Source organism: Arctopsyche grandis, chromosome 2 (assembly GCF_051622035.1).
Source record: "Arctopsyche grandis isolate Sample6627 chromosome 2, ASM5162203v2, whole genome shotgun sequence".
NCBI lineage: Eukaryota > Metazoa > Arthropoda > Insecta > Trichoptera > Hydropsychidae > Arctopsyche > Arctopsyche grandis.
In genome coordinates, this window is record NC_135356.1 from 4607029 (window position 1) to 4627009 (window position 19981).

At 29.6% G+C, this 19981-nt stretch overlaps 1 protein-coding gene across 9 annotated transcripts in view; it reads right to left on the reverse strand.

Annotated features, from left to right (window-relative positions):
* Positions 1–3845: 3845 nt before the first annotated feature.
* The window catches only part of Pdp1 (PAR bZIP family member Pdp1), a 125848-nt gene continuing 109712 nt past the window's right edge, over positions 3846–19981 (reverse strand). For 3 of the 9 annotated variants that reach the window (XM_077446425.1, XM_077446429.1, XM_077446427.1), the window contains 5 exons: positions 14269–14402; positions 9603–9810; positions 7114–7217; positions 6558–6695; positions 3846–6473 (listed from right to left, as the gene is read on the reverse strand). In XM_077446425.1, coding sequence (XP_077302551.1) covers positions 6378–6473; positions 6558–6695; positions 7114–7217; positions 9603–9810; positions 14269–14402 — 680 coding nt within the window. In that variant the 3' untranslated portion in view covers positions 3846–6377. Of the gene's footprint in view, positions 6474–6557; positions 6696–7113; positions 7218–9602; positions 9811–14259; positions 14403–19981 lie in introns of all 9 variants that reach the window. The other 6 variants (XM_077446424.1, XM_077446428.1, XM_077446426.1 and 3 more) reach the window with 4 other exon arrangements.

The window sequence follows — 19981 nt, forward strand, 5'->3', positions numbered from 1 at the left end:
AATCTAAAAGCATTTCTCATGCTACTATCACATGACCAAATAATAAAATAACTAAATCTACTGTACACACAGTCACACGTGTACACATAAATACACCAATCCACTCGCACGCATATATTATACACACATATGTACACATTATTATATATATATATATATATATATATATATATATATATATATATATATATATATATATATATATATATATATGTTATATATATATATATATATACATACATATATACACAAATATTGATATGTGTGTATGTATATATTTGAAAAAATTAAAATAAAAATCATTGTAAGTAAGTATATCATTCTTTAAATTCTGTATAGTGTGTTATGATGAAATGAGATATATATATACAGTGCCGGTTTTAGGGGGGGGGGGGTTGGGTCGGGCGGCAAATAAGTTAGGGCGCAGCTCGATGCGCCAAATGCGCTTTAAAATTTCAAATTAGAGCGCCAAAAGTCATACAAAATTTTAGATTAGAGCGCCAAAGGCGAAATTTTTTAATAAGGGTGTTTAGAAAAAATTGTCCGAGGTCACCATTGGGTTTAAGGCCGGCACTGTGTATGTATTATATGAATGTACAATTTGCATCGATAAACAAAGTATTTATTGATGTACTTTCAGCATGGTATACTTGTACTTACAATGCACTTATATAAATTATTTGTTTGAATACGTATAAAGGTCATACACGCGTACAAATATAAAAACATGTGCAATCGTAACAATGTACAAAATATGTGTTTAGTAAAATATAGAAAAAATTTAAGTTGATTTGTACGCGGGTGTGCCTAAACATGCAGAACACAATGAAGAAATTGAAGAAAGCCAGGAGGAAACCGTGATTGGTATTATCGCCACATTTTTGAAACTCATTTTATATATATATATATATATATATATATATATATATATATATATATATATATATATATATATATATATATATAGATATAGATTTAAGAATCCAATCCGAGTTGGAAAATTTTGAATACATTATATGGATTTGTACCAAGCATAATATTCTATCGTTTGTGTAATTCTAAATAGTATCTGACGTACAACCCGTACTAATCTTATCCAACTACTGTTTTGTATGTAGTATATAGATGTGCGATATAAGATGCGATTCTTCCAAAGTTGTCGTCGAATTTTCGTTACAAAATATTTAAGAACACTGAGACTGTGAGAACAAAATCTAACATCTACCTACTGAATGCTGAACAAAAAGTATTAGCGATAACGGTGTCCACTACAAATAGTGCGAATTTTAAATGACTGTGATTTGTATCTCATGAAATTAATCAATACGTAGGTCGTTTGTATACAGAACATAAAAATACACACTATACAAATGCTCAAAAACACATAAACGGTATTCAAACTGTCTTTTGACATACGTACAATAAGATCAAAACTACGACAAGACCTGCTTCAAAAAGAACACAATAGTTTTACGGTACTGTTTACGAAAAATACAAATTAACTGTTGCGAAAGAATGCCATGTGTCGATTTGATCATAAATTGCACCGGCATTTTCATTTTACAGAGACAATCATCACACACTTCTAATCAAAACATGTACATTTTACACAATTTAATAAAAATAGTTTCATAGCTGCACGTTTGCATTATTGTAAAAAAAAGTATATCATGAAATTTATAATAAAAAAAAAAAGGTTGATGATTCACCGTCATTTTGTGCGGGTGAAACCGATAAGTAATATTAAAAAAAAAAATCAAAAACGTGTACATATTACATATACATATAAACGATACATTCAGTACGAAAACGTTTTTATTTGTAATACATATGTAGAATTTTTAGAAAATGGAAACTAAATTTGTATATTTGAATTCAAAGACTCGCCGTCCCCATTCTATCAACATGAAACTACAAAATGTCTGTGAAAATTCTACGTATAGCTCTATTCGTAAACATTAATTGTAGTTGTGTTGAGTTTGTGAGTTCGAAAGTGGTGAGTTTCTGTAATAGAGCATTCTAGTTGACGGAAGCAGCACTCTGATCAAGCCGTGCATTGGAAAAAGTGGACAGCGAGTCTTGCCATTTGACAACAGAACCATACAAGTTGATAGATTTAAAAGAGAAAAGTGAAAACATGCCATTTCGAGATAGGTGGGAGCAATCAGCACGTTTAACAAAACATTCAGTTCCTGGAGTGCAATTGTTTAACAATACTATCATCTAGTTATATATCTAAATAAATTATTACACCGATAACACTTTCTTCACGTCATACTTTCTCTTTCATAGCATGCGTGTCTTTATAATATTATATATTGATTATACAAAATGGGATAGCGTTGAAATTGACTCTCCACAAAATGAGACTTGTATTTAAAAAAAATAACATTGATCAAAAGGCGGTATAAAAAAAAAGAACAGAACTTCGATTAAAGAAAATATGAAGATCTGTCGTATATGTATGAGTAATTATGCATTATGTGTGTGTACTCTCAAATGTAATATAATATTAATGAATATATATGAATATATATTACACCATGCTGCCAAAAAACACCTAAACGAACGGATCAAAAATCGATCTGTCCGCAGGAGGTAACAAAAAAAGGTAACTAAGTAATTCCAATGTTACATGTACATCTACAGTTAATCACATACTTTTACTTCTTAATTTTATGAAATACAAACTCAACTGGCTTAGCGTATAAATATATCATATATGACAAGGTAGGCATTTGAACGCTGCACCATCGCTGGTTTAGCAATTTTGTTTACTATTAGTATATATATATGTATACATTTAATATTATATGTATATTTAGTATGCGTACATTTATAATATATATCAACATGGTTGGTGACGAAGAAAAAGGAACACTCGATACAAATTATATTTTAATAACGGAACCAACGGTAGCATTTTGAACGCTCATTGAAATTACATTTAGTCAAGATGAGGATTCGGCGTGATACTTCGCCGTGTGTGTGATCTATTTTTCCCGATAGTGAAGTTTGCTAATTTAATTCAACGTCAAATATTTTGAAAAATATTTCTCTTTACGGTGACGAGTGTCGTTCTACAGAATTGCAATGTTGCTATAGCATATGTATATCATCTAAAGCCGATCTAGTTAATGTTTTCACTTGGTTTATTACTTACGCTATATATCTACATACATACATATGTAAAAATACTGAGAAATATCCTTCCGAATAATTAGACGTTGAAATAGATCAAAGTGAATATGAACAGTATTCGTCTTAGGCCAATTAGATTCTTTAGAGTAATCTATCCTAACAAAATATAGGATACAATATAATCTTTTTAAAAAATATAAGCACTTTTAACAATCATATATATATGTATGTATATACATATACACACACGCATAAGTATATACACATGTATAAATATATGTAGATAAATTTAACAAAACAATACAATTTGAATAAACCATTTGGCTAATTGCGAATAACATAACATGCAATTAAAATTTATAAATAGCATTACACAAAAACTTTACTTGTCTACCTGCTGACTTTCCTGTGAATACTGTGATATATATATATATATATATATATATATATATATATATATATATATATATATATATATATATATATATATATGTATATATATATATATATATATATATATATATATATATATATATATATATATATATATATATATGTATATATATATATATATATATATATATATATATATATATATATATATATGTATATATATATATATATAAAGAAAGAATGGAATTTTAATTTGAGCTTTATAAATTGATAATAACATTTTTTTGTTGAACAAGAAATTTTGCCGGTGGATCTTTATCAAAAGGATTATTACATCATAAAATGGCACAAATTAAATTGAAACAAATATACATGCACTTTTAAATTGTAAGAAATAATTAAGGCAATCACATTAATTACTATTTTTTTACTGTATCAGTTTTCAACAAATTCAAGAAAAACACTTATAATGATATAATATTTGGGTTTTCAAACTTTTCCAGCCACGGAACCCCCCTTTTCAGGTTAAATCTTACACAGAATCTAAATATGATGAAATAAATACAATATTTGACAATTTTTATTTACTTTTAATATCCTCAGCTATGTGTATATAGTATATTTTTTTTTAATTTTGAACATACATATGTAAGTTATTTTTCTTTAGGTTGGATTACCGAATGATTTTGTATTTAGTGATGATGCTAGAGTTTATGACATTAATATACATATGTATAGTGTAATTGAAATGCTAAAAAATATGCTACCAAACATGATCGGAATTGTAAAACCACATAAAGGTAACACATTGTACTTTTTTTTTAGTTTTAAATTTAGATTTTCGTTTCATTATAAAAAATGTTAACACGTACATATGTATGTATTCCATATAAATTTAGAAAATATCGCTCGTAAATAAGTTTGATTATACATAAAATATATATTTTGTTATATGTACATACATATATTCGATTCCAAGGGTGGTAGACTTTACCATGTCAAATACTTGTAATATTTGACACATAGATAAGTTGTTTTGCAGAAGGTTTTTATGTTGCAAATAATATAAAATGTAACGAAAGAGTTTGATCGAACGACGACGTTCCGCAGAAGACAGCTTGAAAACCCAGGATATAATACATGGAGAAACATGTTGAGACATATTTTTTTTTTAATTATAAAATATATTATCTTCTTAAAATTATTTTTTCATCATATTGTAATATTGTGGTATAGAGCAACTATGTATGTATGTAAACGGTGCACATTTTTTTTTTCCAATTATATTTATTCCTGGTAAAAGGCAACTATTATCATCTTAATAATATTTTTACTTGTCGTTCTAAACATTACTAAATTCACACGTTTTTTGGAGGTGATTCGTTTCGCCATTTTAAGTTTACTTGTAGCTCATTTTATCAATGCAATATATAAACATAAATGTCAGTTCATAATTTCTCAAAAATATGTATTTTTTATTTATTTTTCTTTTAATCGAATTTCTTAATAAGAAATAGTGACAATTTAACCCCTTGCAATCAAATATCAAGTCTCAATCGACACAGCAATATTTTTATCCTTTCAATGTTTACTTCAAGTTATTGTCGATAATGAGCTATGAATATGTCATAAATTAAATTTCAACGATTACACTTATTGTACATAATTATACATTAACAGAATCAACATTATTTTTTAACATAATCTACGTTAACTTAAGCGGCCGGTCCTTAATTAAATATTATATGTATGTAGATAAAAGTAATTCGGTGCGACTATATTCTATTATCAATTTTGTGCCAATAAATATTTTTTCAGTGTCTTCCACATTGGAAAACACCAAAATACATAAATCATTAACTTATTGTAAAATAGCTCATAGGCGCAGACAAAATAACTTTTACAGTTGCATATAAGTCAATAATGGGGCATTAAAAAATAATATCAGTTTCATTAATAGAAACATTTCCAAGTAAATGTGATTTTTTAATCGAAAAATAAATAATATAATAAAAAGGAAATTAAATAGACGAATTAACATAGTGAAAATTGGATAAACGTATTTATAAATTTGAGTGCAAAGGGGTTTTGTATACGCTTTTCATATAAAGTAAAACTTAAAAAATTTGACATCAGATAAACTATATACACAATATGTAATTGTTTCAAATGTTAGACGTTTCAAAACGATTTTGTCGCATTTGGTTTATAATTTACTTTTATTGTTTAAGCTCAGAATGTCGTTTTTTTCTTTACTAAGTGAATCTTAAATATAGAGTATCATCTGACAAATATCATTCTTGAAGCGTCATTGGACGGGCTTTGTTTAACGTTACCTTCGTCAGGATAGCTCGGTAACAAAATAATAAAACAAAAAACACAGTATAATTCAAAACAAAAATAACTTGAACAGGTTAAAAGTTCGGTTTTTGTGTCGTCTGCGTAGGGCATTGACAGATCGGCAATTTCAAAAAATAATTGACGTCTCAAAGTGAGTATTGAAAGTATGTATGCCGCTAAAAAGGCATACACATATTTATGTTGTTTCAATCCTTATGTTATCTACAAGCAAAGTGTTTTGTTTTTTTTTGTTTTTGTAGCACACAAAACATGAACATCGCACATTCATATATGTATGTATGTGATGAGCCAACATTTTAAAATGGTAACAACAGTGGGTTTTTTTTTTTAATATGAGTGATTTTCAAAATCTTGTATTTCTAAATGACAGTTTGAAGCGTACCATACATTAATATAGCATTAATTATTTTCAAAGACTATTTTTATGTCACATTTTACTATTTTTAGTGTTCAGGTGTATCATAAGTGAAAAATATTATGAATTACACATCTGAATTACACGACATTTTTGATATTTTATCGCGAAGGATTATGTTTTCCTTCTTTAACATATCTATTTCTTGTCTCAACGCCATATTCTGAAAAAAACAAACAACGCGAATAAATAAAAAATGATGAATTAATATTTGACTTTTTTCAATTATACCACATTTTACACTTACTTCTTTTTCTAGAAAACCTGCTCGTAATGCAATTTGGTTTTCTTTCATACGACGAGCGTCTCGGGAGCGTTTTGCAGCCATGTTGTTCTTTCGTCGGCGAGCCCAATATTTATCATCTTTGAGATCATCCGGTACAAACTGAAGAGAGAAACGTCACAATTTTTATAAAATAGTATTCAAATAAATAAGGCGTTATTGAAACTATTAAATAAATATAACTTTTATTTAAATAAAATAATGCAACATAAAACATCTTATGAGTACAGTGAAAAAATCACAATCGCACAGCAAACATAAATTATTGCACAGTATGATAAATCGCACGCTTATTATACAAATATATATATATATATATATATATATATATATATATATATATATATATATATATATATATATATATATATATATACACATATATATGTATGTATAATACAACAGTTTATACAAAAAATAAAGAAAATAATTTTAAAATGAAATTGGATGACTATAGGGGGATTTATGATTTTTTACACTAAAATAAGTTCTATATAAAAAATAGCTTATGGCTAATTACCTGTTTTCTGGATTTTTTGATCATTGGTTGAGGTTTTAATTCTTCGTCTGAAAATGCTCGAGTGCGTGGATCGAAATCTCTACCAGATGATGCCATCGAAAAAGCTGTAATATCCAGACATAAAATATTCAAATATCATATGACTCACATTTATATATTTTAAAAAAATGTTTACAAATCTGATTCTTGACATTTTAAAATCAATAATATTGGCAAATATTTCAAATTATTCTTTTACTGACGTATTAAAAAATTATTGAAAAGAAAATGTCATAAATAAATAATAAAATACAATACATTCTCAATGTCATACTTTGTATAGTCGATGTAATAATAAAAAATAGATTCAACTGAGGATGTACTGTATATTGTTTTATTAAATGGTAAATAAAAGGATCTTAATATATTATATTTATATTATTACAGATATAATGCAATATAACCATTTTTATATCAAACAATTCATATGTAGCAGACTAATACTGTAGACGATTCATCTTCACTCAGATGACGGTACTGAAAATTAGAATTAAGAAGTACAAACATTTTAAACAAAACAATAAATAAAAAATGTAACGCTAAATTTAAAAAAAAAGCAATGAACACATATGTATATACGTATTAATAAAATTGGCCACACGCTTGAAATTATTATAAGATTTGTTAATAGTTCAACTTAGTAATCATGTGAAAATATTATAAAACATGTAAATATCAATAATTTAGGAAAAATTCTGACGCAACAAACTAAAAGAAATTAGTTGATATTTAATTAAACAATAAAATCTGACAAAATGGCCACTAAACGTCATCGTCTCCAAAATTTGTGCATTCTTAAACGTGTTTATTACGATTATTTTTCACCATCGAACTATCGGAAGCGATTTAAATTTTTATCGGTGAACAAACCGTGCAAAATGGCAAAGTTTCAAGCCGATCGGAAGAATGTAAGAATATTGCCTGAACCATTAGCGAAGTGAAACATATAAAAGCCGTGTAAAAAATAATTGGCATGAAAATCGTGGCATATCAAATGGATTATTAGTCATTTTTGTTGATAACTACTTGAAAAGTTAGTCAATATCCAAAAAAATATAAGCCCAGTTCATTAGCCAGCAGTATGGGTCGATGGTTGCGTTTATGTTTAGCACCGAGAGGTTCCGGGTTCGATTCCATGCTAATCTTTAATACTGCTGGTTAGACTTGGATATTTGCGACTCCAAGTCGATCGTTTCTTATTAGAGTTTGCTAATTTATCTAAATTTTCATTGAAACGGTTCCTCAAATTGGCAAAAATCATCCTACCTGCTGTGACAAATATCTGAATTTGATTTATGTACAATATGTAAACATTTATGTACAAGTCAAAATCCATAGATGTCTCAATGGTTTAATTAATTCACTAATTGTTAATTTCATGTTCTTTAGTCTCTCAAAATACAGTGGTTTATGCAATAAAAATGCTGCAATGTTTGTAATTATTTGTCTAGGAAGGCGCATTGGGGTCTACCTGTCAGGCCTTCCTGGTATGCATATATCTACATATGTGAAAAAGTAAAAGTATATTTATAAGATATTGTGGCATATGCTAAAAGGAGCCCCCGTTATGATTGGTTTTCAAGGATTATCTCCAGGCTTAAGTGCCGTAGGCTAACAATGGAGACCCCTGAATGGACTTAGTGGTCGGTAACGGCACCCAGCCACTTCCCGCTAGACTTCTCAGAACTGACAGCGCGAGACCGTGGGACTGCATATCTGATACGTGACTATAACAATAGGTAAACAAACGTGTCGAGGAAGATACACTGAGCGACCTGCCCTTTATAAGCAGGTACTTAGGCCATACCAAGGCATTCTGGACGAAGCAGTGGTTGTGCGTGGATCTCCTTAATCACGCAATAAGTGCTGTGAAGCGACTTTGGCCTTTTATTTGGATCGTCCACCCACCCCTATGCAACAATATTAAACCAATAGGAAATTTTAACTGTAAATTAAAAAAAAAAAAAACTATTTTTCCTAAATTTCAGCTCAAATTATGTATATGTACATTTCAATACTTTATTTAACAACGCATATAAAAAATTTCATCAAGCAATAATCATGTATGTATATTTTCTCAGCGCAAGCAATCTCCAATTAAAAAATTAAACCGTAACTTAAAGCTAATAAATAATTTGCGTATTGAAAAAAATCCACACGCAAATGATCATATAATAGATACAGATATCGCACTTGCAAAGCAAACATATAATTATAGTGTATACAAAATATGTTTAGTCTCACAGCTCGGTATTAAATAATTCTTAAAACTATGTACATATCGTCAAGTATAAAAAATGTTCCTTTTTCAATTTGTATGATATCGAAGGAAATTCTTCCAATGTTTTGCAGTCATCTATTATTGCTGTCTTCGATGTGTGGCATGTTTTGAGTATTTCCTCACCTGAAATGGTTTGTAAAGTGGGATGTAATTTAAAAATTATACTAACTAGAATCTGCTGGCGACAGTGGAGGGTTGATCGGATCCGGGCTAAGGCAGTCAGGTGAGGGTGAACGTTCCCGTTTGGTAACTTGTGGAGGTAGCGGTCCCATTGCCATGCCCGCTCCGTGACAAAAACTACCCGCTGCAAGATGACCACTGCCGAGTCCATCGCCGGGCATTCCATTTTCGGACAAGAACTCGTCCAAATCCACATACTGAAATTTTATCACAACCGAAAATAAATCATATGCAAACAAATGATAATCACAAATCGAACAAGATTTAAATAAGCACAATTAAATAATTCGAACAACATACATAAATTAAACACAACAATGCACATGTTAATATTGTATTATAACAAAACATATAATCAAATCAAAATTAAATTAAAAAAATTCTTAAATATTCGACAAATTTTTTTTATTATAATACAGTTTTTACACTTCAAATTCGTCATTTTTTACAAATCAAATTCGTCATTTTACAAATCAAATTCGTCATTTTACCAATCAAATTCGTCATGTTGCAAATCAAATTAACCAATTGAATGTATTTTTTTAATATTCATTTTATTATGTGATGTATGAGTGGAATCTTAATCTACTCTCTTCCATTTGGGCCTCGCTGTGATTTTATTTTTTATTCATATTTTGTTTTATTTATTTTACTTTTTCTTTCTCTTTTGTACATTTTTATGTACTATTTTAATTGTATTATTATTTTCCTTTTGTTACTTTTTTATTATTATTTTATTTTAACATGTTTTCTTCTTTTTAATTTTTCTGTTTTTTACTAATTTTACTTGTATTTATATCTTTGTTAAATGTAGGCCATTGTGGCGCATTAGGTTCTTCCTGTAATGCCACAATGGTCCAAAACTATTAAAAATAAATAAAAAAAATAAATTATACATAGGGAACTTTATAGAGATATTTAATACAATATGTATGAATAGAAAATATATTATTTATAATTCATAAAGGTTCATTTGCTGCAGCTGCAGGCAATTTCAGACTTTTCATTTATTAATTCATTAATAAATAATGTTATTAATTTAATAATTAATACCATTATTTATTTCATACTTTTATTAAGTATGAAATAATATAATTATAATAAATAATATATTTTTTATTATATAGTATTATAATAAATAATATAATTTCATTATTAAGTATGAAATTAATAATGGTATTGTAATTACAGAATAAAGGTCTGATTAATTAAAAACGAATTCTCATTTTTATTTTTTAAAAAATACATTCAATTGTTTAATTTGATTTGCAACATGACGAATTTGATTTGTCAAATGACGAATTTGAAGTGTAAAAACTGTAATAGTGGATACTCGGAGCACGATAGTGATTACTCAAAATTAATCTTACATTTGTTATTTGGCTGTTAAATGCTGAATTTCAACCTGAGCCATTAGATTTTAAAATGATATATGAAAATAATCATTGGGATTAATCAAAATTTTATTTAAAAATTAATAATGAAGGTATTACAATTTTCAAGTTATTAATTTAGAAAATGTTTAATATTAAATACAGATACAAACATGTATACATACATATATTAGAAATATTATTACAGCTAATTCATGTTCTTTTCTAAACTCCCACGTAAAGACATTTTATTTACATATGTACAGAAATAAGCAACACAGTCAAATTAATGCAACTGGATAATAAAACTAATTGACTTTGATAGGACGCTTTTAATGATATTAATTAAAATTTCAAATAAATTTAAAACAATCTTATACTTATATACAAGATGCACTGTAGATCGATGCAAACCTTTTAGGGGGTATATAAAAGATCATTTGGAAGCTATCTAGCTACCCTTATCTTAGTACAAAGTCTTACGGCTTTCAAAATGATCTGGATTTTTTTACCATTATTAAAAAATCCTGAAATCTAGTAATTATTCGGCGATAGCACAATAATTAACGACGATATCTTTATTTTTTTATTATTCTAGTGTGTATTTATCCCGTGCTATACGACAACGAGTGTCTAGAAATGTCGGAAACATTAATAAAATCAAGTTGAATTAACAAAAAGTGTTTCTCTTAAGGCGAATTGCAGGTTTTGAGTTACAAAAAAAAATACAGCAACCTAAGATGTTCAAAAACTTATCTAGTTTTTGCCGAATGATATATCATCAGTGGCGGATCAAGTAAATGGGGGTCAGCAGGGGCATTTGAAATTAAAAGGCCCCCACTTCAGTAAAAAATGCTATCATCGTTTTTTACCATGCTTTTCAGTACATGGTTTTTCATTAGGATTTTACAAAACCATATTTTTTTATTCATTTACTATATGTACTCGAAACACTAACAGTTTTTGGAATAAAATAGGTACTATTTTTAAAATACTATGTAAAATAGGTATTAATTTCATTCATTCTTGGCTTATGAACGCATTGTGGACAAGGATAATAATTTGTAAGTTGTTAATTTTGGTAGCAAAGGACCATTTTGGTGAACTTATTTTCAATGTATGATAAACCGCTGCTTTAATTCTAAGAACTATGATACAAAGATCGTTTATATAAACGCATCTACAGAACAAAACCTTTAATAAAATGCTATGGCAGTTGCGGTACGTCCATATTTCTAGATAAACTTGCAAACTTACTGCATTACACGGGATAAATACACACTGAAATAACAGAAAAAAAAATAAATAAAGATAGCACCATTAATTATTGTGTTACCAACATAAGCCTACGAGATGTCAGGATTTTTTAAAAGAGTAAAATATCCCAATTATCTTGAAGACTAATAGGACTTTGTACTAAGATAAGTGTAGCTAGATAGCTTCTAAATGACTTCTTTTATTACTCCTAATATTAAGCATCGATCTAAAGTGCATCTTGTATAGTTACATTTTGTAGTATATAAAATTTTGTGAATTTGAGTCAACAAGATGATATATTTATTATATGAAATATAGTTGAATTGGTTTTCTATCACTAAAATCAGTGGTTTCACTGGTTTGATGCTTCAATTTGCATTTAGAAATAACAAATGAGACGAAAAACTAAAAAAATCTGTTGAACGTATCACAATAAATTGTGTTCCGAGTATGTGAATATTTAAACAAAGCTAATTATATAAAATATTTGAAAGTTATTATCCAGAATTTGTGAATCTTTAAATGTTACCTTAATATGCTGGATTTAATAACTCGAATCCATCAAATTTCTCCATGTCCATAGTCTCGGCATATTATATTAAATATTTAAATGAGCAAAATTATTTTTAATCATTTATTTTACGGTGTATATAATTTGCAATGCTTTTTTAAAAATAAAAATAAATATCCTTTATATTGAATTGTAATATTTTTATGAAGTAGAATTGTATGCTATTATTAATACAAATTACAAACTTCAAAATATAATACATACGCAACTTTAATATGGAATAAAACCTTTACATTGATTTTATATCGGGCAAAACCCTCAATATTATATTTAAAATCATCAAGTTAAATTTTGAAAGATGCATCTGGCAAATGGAAATATATACATATACATATGTATTTATCAGCATGATAATTAACTGATATATGTATGTACGTAATTTATTACGCCTTATGCAAACCAAAGCTGCGAATCTAATATTAGCATTTCTAAAACATATTAAAATGTTGATGCCAACATTGTTCATTATTATTGATTAGATTTGAAAAAAAAAACCGAAATAAAATTAAGCTTATGTTTCTCAATCTGAATTAAAAAATAATAAAATTAAATCAAAATTATTCATGTTTTTATAATGATTGAAAGTGAAAACAAACGCATTTTGAAAGTTTAATTTCGATAATTTTCAATGTATTATATTATAAAATCTTATAATTACAAATTGCTGGGTTTAAGCATTTTATTATATTTTTTCCACATAACAGTTACAACATAAAAATAATCCGAATTGAGAAACATTAGCAAAAATTCTAATAAATCGCATACTTAAAGACAAGACATAATAAATCACTAGATTAAATATGAAAATAATAATACATAAAAAAAAACAGGTTCTAAGTTCCTTGGACAATCAAGCGAAACAAAATAGTACAAATGAACACACACACACATGCTAAAACCAAATATAATTAACGAATTAAAGTAATAAATATTGGCTTTATTGAGGTAAAAAAAAAATGGTAAGAGGAATTGATTAAAATGGACAAATATTCTGTATTATATGAATAAAACAGCATTAAGAATTCAAATTGTTAAATATGAAATTGTAAATTGACGTATGAATACGTCAAAGGAAATTGATATTCGAATGTGTCGAACATTTTACGACAGAAAAAATAATGTTATTTAAATAGTAAAAAAAATAATAGAAATATAGTATCTGTATTGGATACAAAAAAAAAAAAATTAATATAGTCTCAAATACACATTCGAGATTATCTTCTTATATATGTATGTGTCATGTAAACATAACGTGAACACTTTTTAGGGATAGTATTGAATACAAACGAAATAAAAGCTATACAAAAAAGGGTTTATTGATATGGACAGGAACGTAAGAAAGCCAGTGCAATACGTGAATACAAATATGCTCGTTGCAGGAGGATGAACACCACAATCACGCAAAAGCTAAAAACGGTATAGAGATGTCTGTGTTGATTACTGACTTCTTGTACCTTGAGATCGGTATCATAAGGCAGCGTCTTGTCCCACAAGTTGGGCCCTAAGAAGGCGTTCGGCACCTCCACATTCGGCCACATTTCACTGTCGTCCTTCTTGTCATCGTTATCCTTGTTGTTGCTTGACTTTCCTGATAACAAAAAATAAATAAAAAAATTACTACAAAAGCTCGATTGTAATTGTAGTTATAATACATCACAGTAGAATCACAATAGTGATACGGGTATTTTATTTTGTTATCTGAGGTATTCGGTTTGAAATTTTCATCCCGGTTTGGACTTGGTTTATACAAAATGACAAGTTAATCAGAAGATTTAATATAGGTTGTGGCTATTTGCAGGTACTATATCTGCGAATTATTGGCTATTCGTAGGTACTATATCTGCGACAGGCGCAAAGCATTCTGCGCATGCGCGTGAACTTATAATCCGAGTATAATTTCTTACATTTAATGTATGCTAGACTTGTCTAATCAATCGTTCATTATACATGAGGCAAATAAGATTCGAACGTTATTATAATTGATTTATATCATTTAGCTAGTTCGCTGCTTGTACTTGTATGTAGGTATCATACGTTGTATATGATAATAATTTTCTAACAATTAATAATATTAACTAATTTGAATTATATTTTTTACTCTACGTCACTATAAAACAAAATTTTAACAGTAAACATGCTGACAGTGACAGTTCACTCGCATGAGCAGAAGGCTTTGCGCCTGTCGCAGATATAGTACCTGCAAATAGCCAATAATTTGCAGATATAGTACCTGCAAATAACCACAACCTTCAATATACGACAGATTAGTATTTTATTGGTAAACTAATAAAAATCGAAATCAAAGGAATTAAAATTCAAAATTCGGCTGTTTTTCTTAGAAAAATACAACACACGAAGGTAAATACGAAGTTTTCTATGGAAGTGGGACTCGAACTCGTGACCACTATGCTCGAAGGCATATATGCTAACCACTAGTCCACGTTCCAGGTCAAATAAACTAAACTTATTATAGAATTTAAGATAAAATATTGTATTTATTTGCATCTTTTTTTTGTTAAAATATTCGATCTACATTTTGGAACACTTTTTATTGGTGCGTACTCACCGGGCCAACGAAGGCAAGCGAAGGTAATTTATTTGTCGATGGCTATACCACACGTTCGGTTAATGAAACGCTCGTTATTTATTCTTATTTTGATATTTTGTACCCCACTGGTCCCAACGAGTGGTATAGCCATCATGTATTAACCGAACGTGTGCTGTAGCTATCGACAAATACCCTTCGCTTGCCTTCGTTGGCCCAGTGAGAACGCACCATATGAAGATTGATGGTGCATTTTTAACATAAATATTGAGCATTTGTTTTAAAGTAGTATACGTATACCCAACATTTCTTCGTCAAACAAAAAAATACTGAATGTCGTGTCTACTACATATTACAGAACTACATATGTATGTATGTATGTACCATAGTCAAATGAAGAGTCCTGTCGATTTAACCTATTGACAATGTGAACGTACGGAAATGAATCGACTGTCTCAATGAATTTGTGTGTCTAAAATATAATAATTGTGAGGCGACTGAGGCAATTCGGAAGCCTGGGATGGCTGCCAGCACAAAAGCATTCTGTTGGATACGTTTCTATTATTAAATACATAGTTCGGTTTGGTGCCGACGACGGTCGTTTCCAAGCCGTCTTGAGGACCTTCGCAACATCACATGCTGACGTTTTCATTGTTTTGGAAGCCATCTTGCATGAATCATTCCAAAAGATAATAGAAGAAAAAAATATTGAAAAAAAAACACACACACACAAACACAACAAAGTTGAACCGCTAACTGCGTAGTCGTATAATGCTTGTTGCTTCGAAAAACACGACACGTCTTAGTGGATAAGGATTGTTTTATTTGAAAATTCAAGCAATAAATAATGTGCATACATTTACTGGACGCAATAAAAAAAAAGAGCAAGTGAAAAACTTTGCTGACTCATAATAAGAAGACTGGCACTATTCGAGAATTGATGTTGGGTTGAGATCAAACATTTTGGAAAATCAATTTCAATCAATTTCAATACGGAAAACCTTTTTCTTTTATAATGACATATGTGCGTGGCAAACATCATCATTTGATGGTTGTACCTCCTGCTCGCACAGTTCTTTTTCGAATGGCTCCTATTCCAAGAGCTATCCGACTTGTCAATCAAATCGTTGCTAAGTCTGAATGTGATATTTTCTACCTCAGTGAGCGTATATTATTTCAACATATTTGTTTGGTAGCCTGCGCTCATCATTAGTTTCATAATTGAACATGATGTATGAGTAGAATTTTGATATTCTCTCTACCATTTGGGCCTTGCAGGGATGTTTTGTATTTGCGGCTGTTTCTTATATATTGGTGCTGGCTATAGGTGCGAGACATTCCCCTACTTTGTATTTTATTATTTGATATTTTTACTTTATCTGCTATTATTTTTTATGATTATATATAAAAGAATTTTTGTACATATGTATGGATATATTTTTATTTTTCCGACCATTGTGGCGCGTTAGGGACTCCTGTAATGTTACAATGGTCCAAACTTAAAGTTAAATAAAAAATAATCAATAGCGTTTTTCAATATACATACATACATATACTCAAAAATTAATCGTTTTTATTTCACGGAGGCGTATTTTAATATGCGACACCAATACAAATAAAATGTATTAGTGGCCGATTATTATAAAATCTTATACAAAATTAATTGTGCAATACTTCCTACTTTTAGTTGATTCAAGCCATTGATTAAAAAAGCTTTAAATATGTAGTTCCACATAGGAAAATCTTTCAGGTGTTCGATTGAGTTCGAATTATGTATTATATAATTGCTATGCTGGCAGATTTATGTAGTAGTGGGCCTGCTTTAGTTGTCAATGTCATTGTATCGCAATAAACGATTGTAACGAATATGGTGATGGCATAATTAAAAGGAAAATTATTATTTGAATTGTTGGAAAGCATTATAGAAATGTAAAAAAAGTATTATAAATTAGTTTTGCACGTGTTTTGCTCTTTCTGGCACGCCTTTGAAGAAAAAAGCTTTCAAGTGAAAAACATCAATTTATATTCTTATTGGATATATAAGTATGACTGGTAAGAGTGATAAATTAAAGAACAGTGTACTCTCGATTATCCGGGTGTGGATTATCATTGCTTGAAATAAATATTGTAGATATATAATTTTAATTTCGTTATTTTTGAATGAGAATACGCGTCTGTTGCGACATTTTAATAAACAAATGCAAGTGGCAAGTTCGTAAATTTGGATCAGTAGGATTTTTTCATTAGATACCCATGATAAAGATGATTTGATCAATTTCTGGATAAAAATTTGAGTGTATTGGATGCTATACAAGGAATAGCATAACCTTGGCCGAAGTAAAACCAATAACACTGGTTCGATCATTGAGAAAGATTATTCGAAACGTGGCAATGTAAAAAAATATGCTGATTAAAACATCGATTGGTTTGATCGTTATTCAAATGATCCAGGTTTTCAATGCATGCATTTGAACAATGGATGCTTATATATAATGGAATGGATATAAAAAAAAATGATAATTCAGATTTTCCGTGTTTTCATTGGCCGGGATAATCGACTGTATCGACGAGTAGACTGTATGCATGTATGAATTACAATAAGTTCAAGGAGACGACAATGAATAAGATCCAAACATGTCTTTCGGAGCAAATCGATTGTATTACCATAAACATACATACAATATCTGGACATTTCAAAGAGCTGAGAAATATCCTGGTTTCAGGCGTCCCCCACATTGAATACATCCAAGGCTCATCAGTTATCCGAGAGCAAAAATGTACACATTGTCAGTGACAAGAGCATTGAATGTTGGCAAATATGGCCGCGACGGTAAACTTGGCAAGACAAATATATAGATCTAGTTGAGCAATTGCGGTAGAAGAAAAATACTGTCGGCAATAATAACTTGACGGGAAGACTGTAAATTAAAATAAACCAAAGGGTTGGGCATTGAACGAAACGAACCGAGAAAATAGGCCAACGTGGAAGTATGGAGGATTAGGTGCATTCATCCACCCACTAAAGAGCGTGTGTCAGACAAGAGTGGAAAAGCAGATAAATAAATTTCCGTTCTCGAATCAACGATGCTTGTAATATCGTCCAGTGATCGCCAACTAGCTTCGAGATATCAAAATTTCGAAATCTACTTCTTCGCATCAAATGATGATGTCTACCACGCATATAATTACTAGGGACATAAAGTCCCAACTGTTCCAGCAACGAAGGCCATGATGTATTACCACGTTACCAAGCTGGAGAGCAAAGCGAATTAATGAGAAGTTTCCCAGAAGTTCAAGGGAATTATACTCAAGCATGCCCAAAAGAAAAGGCGTAGGGTAGAGATATGGTGTTTATCATAAAATGATGATGTCGTGGTAGACATCATCAAGTGATGACGCACATGATTAATAATAAAAGTTGTTGAGAACTTTCTTGTGTGATGTTTTTATGTCAAACACAAAAAAATGATAATTTTTGGCCTTGTTAAATGTACCTATGTATGTAAGCATATCGTGGGATATAAAAAAAATCGAATTTTTCACTGTGGCCATAAATATATAAAACTTAAAAATATATACATATGTACGTCTTAGTAAGTATACGTATATTATACATCAAACTTGTGCCAGTTGAATAAATTTTTGATACAATTACAAATGGTCAAAGAAAAATCAAAAGACAACAGATTTAGAAATGCATAAAAATAAAGAATAATTGTAACACAATAAAATAAAATCTGAGCCCAATTATAGATTTTTACAAATTAAATAAGATGGTACACAGAGACAAACAAATAAAAAATAAAAACTAATCGATGCAATGAAATACCGAATAGATCAACGTCATTCAGCTCCCTGTTAAACAATCGATAAACACGCTGTAGATAGACAAATATTTTAGGGAATTGGTTGGAAGGGATTGAGTGAAATGAGTGCAACGTGTCTAGAATACCTAACTGGGATCCTGAAACCAATCTTACTCAGTAAATCGGGACAATCAAGGAAACCAAATGCGTTGCAATGTCACAATAGCGCATGCAATTCCCGTTCCCGTTCCCGTTTCAAGTGATAGTTGGAGCTCAACTAACGTCTCTTCAAAGCCGTGTCGTCATAAACCAACTTGTAACATGGTTACCAACGAACGCATTTCCTTGACTACACAATGGCGCTTCAAAATTTCGCGTCGGTAAAATCGTCATTACGAATATTATTATTAAGAGGTTTTATCTCGTTTTTTTTCACAGTAAGCTTCCCGGATATGCATACAACAAATCCTGAAAGTTCCATCTTAATCGGTTGAGTGGTTTAGAAGCCTCTACGAGACAGACAGACATTAAATTTTATATGTATAGATACTAGCTGAACCCGACATGAGTTGCAATGCCACAATAACGCGTGCAATTCCCGTTCCCGTTCCACGGATATAAAATTTTATATATACATAGGTATAGATATATTTTTTGATGTGGGCCATCCGCTGTGTGTTTGTGGTACAGCCCTGAATGGTCAGTACAATCAAGTGCGAGGTAGGCGTGGCGCGATTATTGTCATACTCGCGGCGTGATGCGTTAAAGGCGAGATATAGCTTTATTAAATATATATGTAAATATTATATAGCATTA